Genomic DNA, 13,027 nt, shown 5'->3' on the forward strand with positions numbered 1-13,027 from the left:
AAATCAATAGTAAAGTCAATATCAGTATCATAATTGAAGAAGAAAAATCTTTGACGTGTGATTTTTAACATAAGAGAGAGAGCCTTCTCTTCCCGTGGTCCTTTGTAATTTTTTGTAACACTATGCACATCACTGTTGTTGTGCTCTTTTTTCAATTTTTACATTGCCAATTTTACTTAACAAGTTGTACAAGAGATACATAAATTAATATATATACTTGTACTAGGATTTACGTTGAGAAGAAAATATAATTTTAAGGGGAGACAAAGGGCAGTGATGATTAAGAAAATACAGAAGAAAGCTGACATTAGTAAACACGTAAAAGCTCTGTGATGTGTTATGGTCTACTAGTCCTAGTGTTGTAGGCTTAGGCCTGCTTCGTCCAGCTACTTTCTACTGCTTGAATTTACTGTTTGTATTTTATATTAGTGTATACAGTTATTACTTACTTGACAGACAGCGAAGCCCATATCTCCTTTTCACATATATATACTTTTAGTATCAGTTGTAGTAAATGGACCAACTAATACTAATAATTTATTTCACGATTCTGATTTTCTTTATGTATTTATGACCCTATTTCATATTGACCTATTAAATTATTTGCCTAACTTAGTAACTGATTACCTATATTATAAATTTACTAACTATATGATTTTAATAGATTAGTAATGAAAATTGTTCAACTTTTAAAAAGACTTGTCGATTGTGATTAGTATATGACATATAATTTTCGTTGTTATAATCAATAACAAATATTTTTAATGTTTTACCATTTTTTTACTCACTCTTTTACATGACTTTGAAGTTTGAACTAATATTATCTATGGCTAATTATTATTTTACTCGCTAAAAGTTTTATATTAGTTTATATTAGTAATCAGACTCGAAAATCAAAATAATGGAGACATGTTTTCTAATACTGCATATTTAATAACAAACAATGTCATTCCACAATATTCTAGTAAATTAATATTTTTTCTCAAAATATAAGCTAGTTATATTATCATCAAATTTGACCAATAAATACATGAATATATAGAAATGTAGCTGCAATTCTGTTAAAAGCAAAAGCGTCTACAAGTTGATTAGAGATTTAGAATTGTAATTGTGGCAAAACCAAATCATGATATTTATTTTGAAAGTACTTGAAATATTTGGTAGAATTTGTCTGATAAATACATACTTACATAGAAATGAAGTTACATTATTTTCTTACAACAAGAACATGAGTAATGTTTTTTAAAAATGAATTATGTAGCATGCAATACTTTTAAAAAGAATCATAATAAGAAGTAGCAAAACCAAAGCATGAAATGTTCCTATTTAGTTATCATTAAACATAAAACCTTGATAGTTTCATAAATTAATTCAACTATTTGTAGGACTTTGATTAACAAATACATGCAATTACGATCCTTTCTTGAAAACAAGATAATGAAATAGTTCGAAAAATATATTTATGCAGCCTGAAGTAGTTTGATTAGAGATATAACTTGTAATAAAGAAAAAAAACATGAAGTATTCATATTTATTTGTCAATATGAAGTGTTCATATTTATCTATCACTTGTAAAACAAATGCTTTATAGTTTTTTTTTTCTATATTCATTAAACTATTTGATACACTTTAATCAGTAAATATATGAAGACATATATTGTTGGTACAATTCACTTTTAAAAACAAATGTGTAAAGTAGGTCAAAACAAATGTAATTGTGTCACATAACATAGATTCATTTAAATTAGAGTTTGTAGCATTAACTAGAAAAATCAGAGTATCATATACATATTTGTTACCCATAAACAAATATCTAGTTGAAGGATTTTGTAAATTTTGTATATTTACATACCTATTTAGTAAGGCGCTATAACTTAAAAAAAAAAAACCATAAGTAACATGAAATAGTTTGGTAAAAGTTATAACTTGAAGTTACAAAATCAAAGTTCAAAACATAAAGCATACATATTTATTTTTGTCACAAAAAAATATATGTTAATTTTTGGTAAACTTATTTAATTATTTGACATACTTTGATATACATAGAAAAATACACAGCAATGTTCTTACAATTCTCTCTTACACACAAAATCATAAATTAGATCAAACAAATAGAATTATGTAACATTACATATTTGTATAACGGTGTTCAATGAAATAACAAAGCTTGATCACAAAAAAAAAAACAATAGAGAAATGTTTGATAATAGTTTAACTACTTAACAACATTTGATCACTAAATAAATAAATACATATAATTGCATTCATGTAACATAAAATATCTAAAAAGCCTACAACTTTATATTTATATTCAATTTATGAAGAATGTTTTAATTGAAATAACACAACATCAAAATAGAAATAACAAATTAGTTTTGTACATCACAACCATCCATCTCATATGATCTACATGCAATTCTACATCATTTACATCACACTTTAGTAATCAATGACTTTGTTGTAACAATTTTTTTTAATTGATTGAGAATAATGTAACAAATTTGTAACTTTGAATCAATCATATTAAATGTTTGAGTATCTATTAATGTATATAGAATATTTTTGTAATGTCATCACAACTACCACTCATAAACTATCTAAATTTTAGTGAACTTTTTTTGATAATTTCAAATTTCATTTCAGATATTATTTTACTATCTACATTTGTAATTTTAAAATATCAATAACTGAAATTAATTTATTAATCAAATATGATCACTAAATATTTTTATCACTTTTATCATTTTATATACTAGTATAATTTGACACTATTTTCATATTTTAATTTTTTTAGAATAATATTTTATCATGTCTATACTTTAAAGTATTTTGTTATCAGTTTGCATGAATATATATATATATATATATATTATATTTATGTGAAATTTTAACAAATAAAATAATTGATAAAGCTTTTGAAACTAGTTAATAAATTTTGACCTAAAATTAAGTATTTATGTAGAATTGTATGTATGACCTAAAACTGTAAATGAAAAGGTGTATGTTCTACACTGTTTTTAATAGGAAAACATACATTAATAATGAAGTGACCTTAGTGCAGTGACCATTTGTAAATCTAATTGTAAAAAACATTATCACATTAAAGATCAAGTCCCACTTCTACAAATGTAAAGATATAACTAATGTGTCGAGTGTGTTACGGCTTAATGGTTGAAAAAAAAACATACATTAGTACATCTGGAGTATTTTTACTATTGACATCTGTTTTTGCTGTGGGTCCAAAATAGATTTTAAAAGTAAAAGCATAGGAATAAACATGTAAGAACAAAAAAGAAAAGAACTGGAAAGTGAGAGGCCAATCATGTCAATGTCTGGATAACCAGACTTCATACCCTTAGCAAGCGAAGAGACTAGTTCAGTTCAAACATAACCAAACCAGAGTAATATCATTCTCTTGTCATCATCACCTTGTATTTTCCTTTCCCCTTGTTTGGTATGTGGTTAAGGATATGGATTGGGTATATATTTTTTAAAAATCAATATATTTTTGAAAATAAACTGTATATTGAGATCTCATTTTATTTGGATAAATATATCTATTTTCAAATTTTCTTTTTTATATCTAAAATTCACTAGAGTTTTTTTGTATAACAAGTATATACAAAACCGATGATTACATTTGAGTTACTTTCGCATTAGCTAATTAGGGGGAAAAGATGTTCGATTGATGATATTTATTTTGTGTAATAAAATTTTACTTTTCAGAGTGTCTTTAATAGAAAGATTAACGCTTTCTATTTACTATGCAAAATTTATATATAATGTCATTTTCTTTGACCAAAAAAAAAATGTCATTATCTAAGTAGTAAAAATATGCATGTGTTTACGTTTCCCAATATTTTGTGTCTATATGTATTTTATCAAAGAAATAAAAAAATTGTGACACTAAAATGAAGTCAAAATAATTTATTACGAACATTTCTTAGTAGTAAGTTACCGTAACGTGAGTTATTTAAGCATTTTAGTTTATTATATTAGCTTCAAATTATGTCGTTAGATGTACAATTTTATTCTATGAATAAAAAGATAAGGTTTGTTTTAGTGTTTTACTGGTCGTATAAGTTTTTCAACCTTACACTTTTTTTTTATTTTTTTTATTTTGATTTTAAATCATACAGGTTAAGCTTTATAATAAGATTAAAATATATTCACAAAAGTTTCGTGAAACACTTCTTGATATATTATAGCTCGTATCGCATGTACTGTTCAAACATTTCCCACCATAATCGCTTTGGCTTCACTTTGGTGATAAAATTATAAATTTTTATAAATAAGCAAAACTTGTTATCTTTGTCTAATTGTGTATGTGGCTCCCCCCCTGTATACTCGAGCACAGATTCCCTTTTATTAAGTCCGATGACTCATGGGCTGTACGAACCGTTTGCTAGTAATTGGGCCGACAATGTATCGTAGAGTAACACATTCACAGTTTCACACTAGCACATAAATAATTCTGTGGATATATGATTTTATTTTTATTTTTTTATAACATCTAATTTTATTAATTTGGATACAAATAGTTTGTCAACCAATGTGGTGGTGACGCAAAACTAAGATACAAATTATCTATGTTTGTAGCATGTTGAGATAACTTGTCAGCAGCCATGTTCTTTTCTCGGTTCACATGCTCTAATGAGCATAGTGGAAGTTTTGTCATCCAGTATCGGAAATCATAGAGGAGAGAGTACCTAATTTATTGTAATCTCCAGCTGCATTGATTAGCTTTGTCAACTCCAAATTATCTCCAAATTATGATATTTTTTTAATAGGTTAATTCGTTTTACTTCAAAAAAACCTCTCTTAACATTTGATATAACCGCACTGTTCTCTTTCAGTCACAAAATGAATAAAATTTATAACAATATTGTTGTTTATATCAATCAGTTGTTTTATATCAAATTTAATGTTTAGAATCCAACCATAATTCTTTTGTAGTTCAGTTACAAGTTATAAAATATATTTCACTTCATATGTTATGATTTCAAAATACAAAATAAAGATCTAAATTAAAATTAATATTTTCTTTTGGGAAGAGACTAGAAAAGAGGCAAATTAATGTTTTCACACTTTAAAATCTATGTTAATTTTCAGATTTAGTATTTAAAGAAAATACTTTATAAGATAATCAAAAGCCTCCGTAGCATAGTGGTATTGCGTTCGCTTCGTAAGCGAAAGGCCGCGAGTTCGATCCTCGCCGGGGGCTTTTCATCATTATTTTTTTCTTTTTTGACCTTTTTACAAAAATTTATTTGAACTTTCCCATTTTATCTCTTTAGTTTCTTTTGAGACATTCCCAATTTCTTAGCCACAAAAATTTCCATTACTCTACAAATATAATCATCAAAAATAACAATCCAAGGAAAATTTCCCTCCTTATACCATAAATAATAATGTTAATTGGAAAAAAATATGTAGCAAAAGCCCTACAAAAATCCCCAATTCTCGTCTGAGATTTCTAAGTCAAAACCCTAAAAAGATTGACACCATACCTATATATAAATATTATATTCATATCTCCTTACTCTGTCTTCTTCTTCCCTTCTCTTCGAACTGATCTGAGATTTTGATTCTGCTTCTCTCTTCTCATCGTCCAAAGGTAATTGCTTTTGTTCATTGTTCATATACCTATTCTTGCAGCTTCCGCACTTTTTCAATTGGGTTTTATAGAATCTGCGTTAAAGTCTTCTCCTTTATTGTGGATTCCTCTGTAAAAGCTTGAGTCTTTCTTCTTTATTTTTTACTTCAAAGTGTAGTGTAGCCTTAAAGATTAGATCTTTAGAGTTCAGTTTTTATAGATTCACTACTTGGGCAAAAGTCTTAAAGTAAAGCTAGAGGATCTATTGAGTTTTGTGAATTCCTTTTTGCGTAGATTGGAATTGACAATGTGGGATTTTGTACTGAGTTCTCTTGTTTGATTCAGATGAAACGAATTCGTTACTTTGTTTTGTATGACGCTAATGAATGAATCTTTTCTTGTGATTAGTTAGAGATGGCACTCGAATCGAATGCTCCAGTTATGGATCCACACACTGTGGGCAATGCGTTTGTTCAGAAGTACTACAACCACTTGTATGAATCACCAGCGGAAGTGTATCAGTATTATCGCGAGGATAGTGTTTTAGGCCGCCCTGGTTCTGATGGAGAAATGGATTCTGTCAAATCCTTAAAAGTAAGCTTCTGCTTCGATTAGATGAATCGTAAAAGTTCATTGTTTGATTAGGTGTTGATGGCTCTTCTGTGTTTGTTTTTGAGTTCCAACAAGTGCAGAATCTTTTTAGTTTTTACTTGGAAGCAAAGTTTTGAGTTTTAGAGTTTCTTTGATTTTGTTTGCAGGCTATCAATGACAAGATCATGTCCTTCGATTACGTGAACTCAAAGATTCAGATTTTGACTGCTGATTCCCAAGCATCTTACAAGAATGGCGTTGTTACTCTAGTCACTGGTTTACTGACCGTGAAAGATGGGGAAAGAATGAGATTTACTCAATCCTTTTTCCTTGTGCCCCAGAATGGAAGCTACTTTGTCCTGAACGATGTCTTTAGGTATGTCGCTGATGAGATTGTTGAACCAGAAGCTAGCAAGAAAGAGGTCGAGGCAGTGATTCCTCAAGTGGTTGAATCAACAGTTACTGCAGTGGGTGAGTATTTATTTGCCAATGTGTTTTTGTCAATCAAGAATATCAGTTTTACATTTCAGGATTCATGAGAATATTGATTATGATCTGCAGAGCCAACAAATGAAGTTGCTGAGCCAGTTACTATCCCTACTCAACAACCTGCGTCGAAACCAACAACTGAAGTTACAGAGAAGAGACCAGAGAGAGCTGTAGTAGCAAATGGACATCCCAAAACCCCGGAGGAAAAAGTTGTGAAGGAAGATAACAGCAATGGTGTGGATGCTCCCAAGATATCATTTGCAGCAATGGTGAGTCCTCTTTATGTGTAAAATACTAAAATCCAAATTTCTCGCGCTATCTTTGCTTAGGTAATCTAAAGATTTTGCTACTTACGCTTAGGTCCAATCTCCTGCAAAGCCTAAACCTAAGCCTGTGACAAAGCCGAGTGCTGCTCCCAAACCCAAAGCTCCTGCGCCTGTTCCTGAACACTCTTCTGCCAAAACAATCGACCAACCAGGTTTGAAATCAATGTTCTAACATTTCAGGAAAACCAACTCTTTTCCACTTTTGTCTATGTCTTAATATGATTTACATATTTTCATGTGTCAGCCGAGGATGGTGCCACCATATTTGTTGCAAACTTGCCTATGGATGCAACACCCGAGCAACTCAATGAAACATTCAAAGGTTTTGGAGCGATTAAGAAAGATGGTATCCAAGTTAGAAGTTACAGGGTGAGTTGTTATAGAATGGTTCTTTAGAGGAAACATGTTACGCTTTGTTCCACTGCTGAATTATATGAACCATCTAAACGTTTTCATTTTTTCAGTTAAAGGGAAACTGTTTCGGGTTTGTGACATTTGAATCTGCTGAAGTTACGAAATTGGTCCTCCAGGTATGTTTCAACTTTCAACATCAGCAAATATCTTATAACTTCTGATTTATTGGTATTCTTCTTCTGATGATGTCCTGCTACATAACTCTAGGCTCACAAAGAATTAGCCATCAGAATCGGAAACCGAAGAGTTTCAATAGAAGAGAAACGAGGTAAGCTAGAGTAAAAGCGTTACTATTTTGTATTGGTCTCCAAGATCTAAACTTCAAGATTGTAAAAGACCATTGATTCTTCTGCAGGCAACAACGATGGAAGACCCTCAAGTCGAAACGGAGGCTACAGGAGCGAGAATGGTTACAGAAACGACGGTTTTAGGCCTCGAGGCAACAATTTTAATGGTGGAGGTCGAGGCTATGGAAGAAATGGATATGATAGACGAGGAGGCGAATCACGCAACGGTGAATCTAACAATGGTAATGGAAAGGTTCACCAGAACGGAACAGTAAAAGCTGGCAGTGAAAATGCTCAATCCAGAGGCTAAAAGAGTTGTTTTTCTTAAACTCTGATGTGTTGTTGTTATTTTGTTCATTGAGAATCTGAAGGAAGCTTTTATAGGAAGAGAGAAAGAGAGAGATTAGAAGGTTTTTTTGGAGTAGGTTTATCTCTTTTCATTTGACATCTTGTTTTGGACAATAATTTGATGATTACATTATTTCTAAAAAAATTTTAAGGCTTCGTCTGGTCCGGTCTGCAAAAACCAAATTATATATGACCAAATCAGACAGACAAACAAAAAAGACTTTGAATTATTGAAACGGCAACCAACCCTCAACTTATGGGCTTGGTTTGTGATGGGGAAAGTGAATGAGTTGAGTTAGCTCAGTAAGGTCTATTCCACAAACCAACGGGTGGAGAACACGTAGCATGGTTGGTTCTACACGTCGGTCCCCCACTTGACTCAACAAAGGAGAGACCCACCAAGGATTCTAAAAAAATCTTCTTTTCAATTTATAGATTTCATTCTCCAACCTAACTATCACTTATACATATAATTCAGACCCTTGTGTTTCAATAAGCCATGCTCATTATGTTTAATCCAACTATTCCCTATCAAAAGATTTTTAGTCATCAATTATCAAACTTTACCATCAGTAATACTAATACTTTATATATTATCATGATTAGTCTTTTAAGCTTATACTACTACTTGTCTATTGATGAATTTGCTTTTTTAATATATAAACATAGAAGTGTTTTTATTCTCCTTAGTTCACTTTTTCACAATCAACTTGCTTGCTTCGTGGGGTCCTTGTGGTCTAATCCCACGTGAGTGACGTTGTCGAGTCGCTAGATTTATCATTTTCAAATTGTTTTGCTCTCTCAATTTTTACAATACCAAAATTTTAATTCTGAAATCAAAATCAACCATAACCAAGGATTAGTAACTAGTTAGTTAGTTAACCAAGTGCTATAATTTTCTAACTCTCATGACACGAAATTATTTGTTTAATTTTTGTTTTAAGAATTCTTTTGGTTGTGATTGAGATTTTTTAACTCATACTACAAAAAAACTTGTTCAAAAAGAAAAGAAAAGAAAATAAATTAAAAAAAGGGGGAAAAGGAGAAAACGGATCTTTTTACCTGGAAGACACGTGTCGGGACACTGGGTAACTCAGTCACTTTACGACACGTTTCTTGAAGGAGCACTATGGAAACGCCGACGTAATCCACCGGCCACGTGTCGTTCAGGCAGCTCTCTCGGCGGCCACTTGCCTCCTCCTCTCAGTCAAGGCCTCTGTCTCTCCTCTCCTTTCCTTTCTTCCTTCCTTCCTTCTTTCTCTTTTCTTTCTCTCTAATGTCTAAAACAGTCTTCTTCTTCTCCTTCTCCGTCTCTGCTTTTCAATTAACCACCTCTTCGTCTCTGGTAACAACAACAACTCCGCCGGAGTCTCTTTCTAATTTTACTTTGATGTGAAAAATTTGCTATATTTTTTTTACTGTTTAAATCCATCATAACATTTTTGGATTTTTGATCGGATGTGAGAATTCAAAGTTTCTATTTTTTTCTTCATCATTTTTGAATTTCAATCTGTTTGTTTCGGAATCTATGGGGGAAGCAAGTAGACAACAACAAAGGGCATGTAACGGAGAACTGACCGTTACGACAAATCTTTCTCTAGACATAAATAAATACCCAAGAGATCTGTTACGAGGTTTCATGTCTGAAAACGGTGTTGGAAGTGGAGGTACCGGAGAAACAGACTGCGATGACGAGGCTGCGATCGAGCTGAATCTTGGTTTGTCCTTAGGAGGTCGATTCGGAGTTGACAAGACTCCTCGTAAGCTCAAACGATCTTCCTCTGTTATCGGAACTCTTCCGTTTGATGACGACTCTACAGCGACGACTGTAACGGGGATGGAGGAGGCTGAGCCGGAGAATTACACTGTCGGTTTAGTGAGAACGACGTCGTTACCGGCTGAGATGGAAGAGGAATGGAGGAAAAGGAAAGAGATGCAGTCTTTGAGGAGAATGGAAGCTAAGAGAAGGAGATGCGAGAAACAGAGTTTTAGAGTTGGTAATTCTGATGACCAGACGGTGTCCTTTGAGAATGAGAGATGGGTCACCGCGAGCAAAAGTGGGTTTTTGCAGAGACATTTGGTTTCTTCTAATAGACAACTCTGTGTTGATTCCGATGGAGGAGGAGGAGGAGGCGGCGGAGTAACTGGAGGAGGTAGCTCATCTAGCTTATCAGAGCTGGACAACAAGAATCAACAAGGTAGACTCGTATTTATAGTAACACTATGGTATAGTTTCTATATTTTGTCATTGAACTTGTTGTAGAGTAGAATGAGTGGGAGACTTATCAGAATCTATGTTGTGTAGGATCATCAAACAGTTGTAATGATGAGAGAAGCCCGAAGGTGGTGGGAGGGTGTTCATCTAATAGCGGAAGCAACGGAACAGAGAAACCGAATAGTGTGACGAGAGTCAACAAAGTGAATGAGAATGAGAATGAGAAAGGAGAGGACTCGGTGGATAGGAAAGGCAAAGGGATGATGGCTAACTCTACTACTGGTTTGTTTGACATGCCGTGTGTGTTTACGAAAGGGGACGGGCCAAACGGAAGACGAGTTGATGGGATTTTATACAAGTACGGGAAAGGAGAGGAAGTGAGGATAATGTGCATTTGCCACGGCAGTTTCTTGACACCAGCTGAGTTTGTTAAACACGGTGGCGGAGGAGATGTCGATCGTCCTCTTCGCCATATCGTTGTCAACACTTCTTCTTCGACCTTTTAAAATCGAAGAATCGGTACAAAGAAAAGAAAACGGATGCGGTCTTTTTGTTCTTTGTTCCTTTTTTTCTCGTTGTTTTTTATCTTCTGGATCTTTGGTTTTTGGCTATAAGAATGAATGCCAAATCCCAAATCTTGATGAAAGATCAAGATTTTCATGTTTTTTTTTTTTTTTTTTTTCTCTAGGGTGTAATATTTGTGAACATGAAAGTGTCATCATCAAATGATTCTTTCTCTAGCTCTTTCGCGTTTAAGCTAAGTTTCATTTATGATATCTCCACCCAGCAGCCTCTCTGTAAATAATGTACGTATAATTGATGTGTAAACACTCCCAACAGTTTAATAAAAAGACCAAGGAGCAATGGAATACAGAAGAGCTCAAGCAGTTGCAAAGTCACTTTATTTAAATATTTTCAGTAAATATTTTCAGAAAATGGATGCAATGATGTATATATTTTGGAAGCATACATCTTTAGGCCGCTTAAAGTTGGATCATGTTGGTTTCATGAATTGTCAATTTAGCGTGCACATCAAAAACGAGTACTTCAAGTTTAGATCGGCAGGACAAACTCACACTTGGAATAAACTTTTTTAGGCCATGCCAAAGGTAAATTGCCATCTCATAAAAAGACAGGAAAAAGCGGAGCTGTAGATTTGGACAGAATTTATGCACCGGTCTTCACTAATAGTAATTATTGGATCTCAGTTTGCATAACTTCGTCCTAAGAACAATTGAAGTCTTCGATTGTAATCAATATCACAACAGAAGACACGTTGAGTCATTCGCCAATGTCATCTCTCGTCTTGTGAAGGAGATTCACAAAAAGATTGATGGGGAAGCTCCGTTGTTGAGTCAATACGAAATCATCGAGGTCCCTATGCTACCTAAATTAAATCGCTTAAATTGTGATTGTGGAGTTTATGCCCTGAAGTATATCGAGTGTCACATGCGTAATCTACCTTTTGATTTGATTGACGATGAAAACATCAAGTTTACTCGTTTGAAGTTGGCAGTCGATCTTTGGATAGCTGCAAAGGATCCTGAGCTAGTCAATCGAATGAAAACTTATGAGCCTCCAGTGTATGCGGCTGAGTTTGTAGACCTTTGCTAATTTTTTAGTGTCTTTACACTTTTATTTTTCATTAGTTGCCACATTTTTTTTTATTGATTTTCTAATGTATTTTTAAATTGCTGAATCAAAATGTAGAGACTCGTATCTTTTGAAAATTTTTGATGGTGTTATCTTTGAAACAAACAACACAAAGGGTCTGGTGAAGTATGCAGAGAAGTCTGGTGGGAGAAGTCTAGTGAAGTCTGTAGACAAGTCTGGAGAAGTTTGTAGACAAATCTGGTGAAGTCTGCAGACAAGTCTGGCGAAGTTTGGGAAAGTTTGTAGACAAATCTGGTGAAGTCTGTAGACAAGTCTGGAGAAGTTTGTAGACAAATCTGGTGAAGTCTGCAGACAAGTATGGTGAAGTCTGGTGAACTTTGTAGACAAATCTGGTGAAATCTGCAGAAAAGTCTGTAGACAAGTGTGGTGAAATCTAAACTTTTTTTTGTGAAGGGAAAAGAAGCAGAGGTAAAAAATCTAAAATCTTGTGATGGAACCAAAACAGGGAATAGGGATTTTTGAGATTTCTGATGTTGGAAGTGTTTTGTGAAGCAGGTTGTTTCCAAGGCTGTTGAAAAAGAAGTGAAGGTGTTACAATACTATATTGTTTTAAAGGATTTCGAGAAAACCCCAAACTGGGTCAGTGTCTAGATGCCATTGATTTCAATCAGTGCTGCATCTTGGTCTCGACTTTGAGCAAAGCCAAAGAGCTCCAGCTCTTTCTTCTCAACATGAAGTACCCCGTAGCCACCAAATTGGAGGAAGAAGAAAACTTTCGAATACTTGTTTCTACTCATTCTCTCTTACAAGAGATAACTACTTTGAAGAGAGTAAATCTGCTCATCAGTTATGATATGGAACTGGATAAGTTTGCTGAGTGGGTGAAAGGCAATAAGTTTGCCCCCAAAGTGGTCACCATCATCTTCATGAATTCTTCCCTATCAGATTTCAAGGTAATTTGATCCATCTACCTTGAAATCTGATGGGGAAGAATTTATGAAGATGATGGCGACCACTTTGGGGGCAAACTTATTGCCTTTCACCCACTCAGCAAACTTATCCAGTTCCATGTCATAACTGATGAGCAGATTTACTCTCTTCAAAGTAGTTATCTCTTGTAAGAGAGAATGAGTAGAAACAAGTATTC

The 13,027-nt window shown here is 33.3% G+C and overlaps 2 protein-coding genes and 1 non-coding gene across 4 annotated transcripts; all 3 read left to right on the top strand.

Moving 5' to 3' along the window:
* The first annotated feature begins 5,152 nt into the window (after positions 1 to 5,152).
* On the top strand, positions 5,153 to 5,224 carry TRNAT-CGU (transfer RNA threonine (anticodon CGU)). The gene has a single exon. It is a non-coding gene; the product is annotated as a tRNA-Thr (tRNA).
* Positions 5,225 to 5,295: 71 nt separating this feature from the next.
* Positions 5,296 to 8,146, top strand: LOC104755664 (nuclear transport factor 2). Of its 2 annotated transcripts, none has more exons than XM_010478096.3 (9): positions 5,296 to 5,617; positions 6,009 to 6,190; positions 6,355 to 6,658; positions 6,749 to 6,945; positions 7,037 to 7,154; positions 7,247 to 7,371; positions 7,467 to 7,532; positions 7,624 to 7,684; positions 7,772 to 8,146. In XM_010478096.3, the coding sequence occupies exons 2-9, from the start codon at positions 6,011 to 6,013 to the stop codon at positions 8,011 to 8,013; spliced, it is 1,293 nt and encodes a 430-aa protein (XP_010476398.1). In that variant the 5' UTR covers positions 5,296 to 5,617; positions 6,009 to 6,010; the 3' UTR covers positions 8,014 to 8,146. The 2 variants fall into 2 exon arrangements, with proteins under 2 accessions (XP_010476398.1, XP_010476397.1); XM_010478095.3 differs by having other exon boundaries at positions 5,306 to 5,617; positions 6,005 to 6,190.
* Positions 8,147 to 9,029: 883 nt separating this feature from the next.
* Positions 9,030 to 11,006, top strand: LOC104755665 (ninja-family protein AFP2). The gene is made up of 2 exons (XM_010478097.2): positions 9,030 to 10,249; positions 10,357 to 11,006. The coding sequence occupies exons 1-2, from the start codon at positions 9,580 to 9,582 to the stop codon at positions 10,770 to 10,772; spliced, it is 1,086 nt and encodes a 361-aa protein (XP_010476399.1). The 5' UTR covers positions 9,030 to 9,579; the 3' UTR covers positions 10,773 to 11,006.
* Positions 11,007 to 13,027: the final 2,021 nt, after the last annotated feature.

This window comes from Camelina sativa, chromosome 17 (genome assembly GCF_030686135.1).
Source record: "Camelina sativa cultivar CO46 ecotype springtype chromosome 17, ASM3068613v1".
NCBI classification, from domain to species: Eukaryota; Viridiplantae; Streptophyta; class Magnoliopsida; order Brassicales; family Brassicaceae; genus Camelina; species Camelina sativa.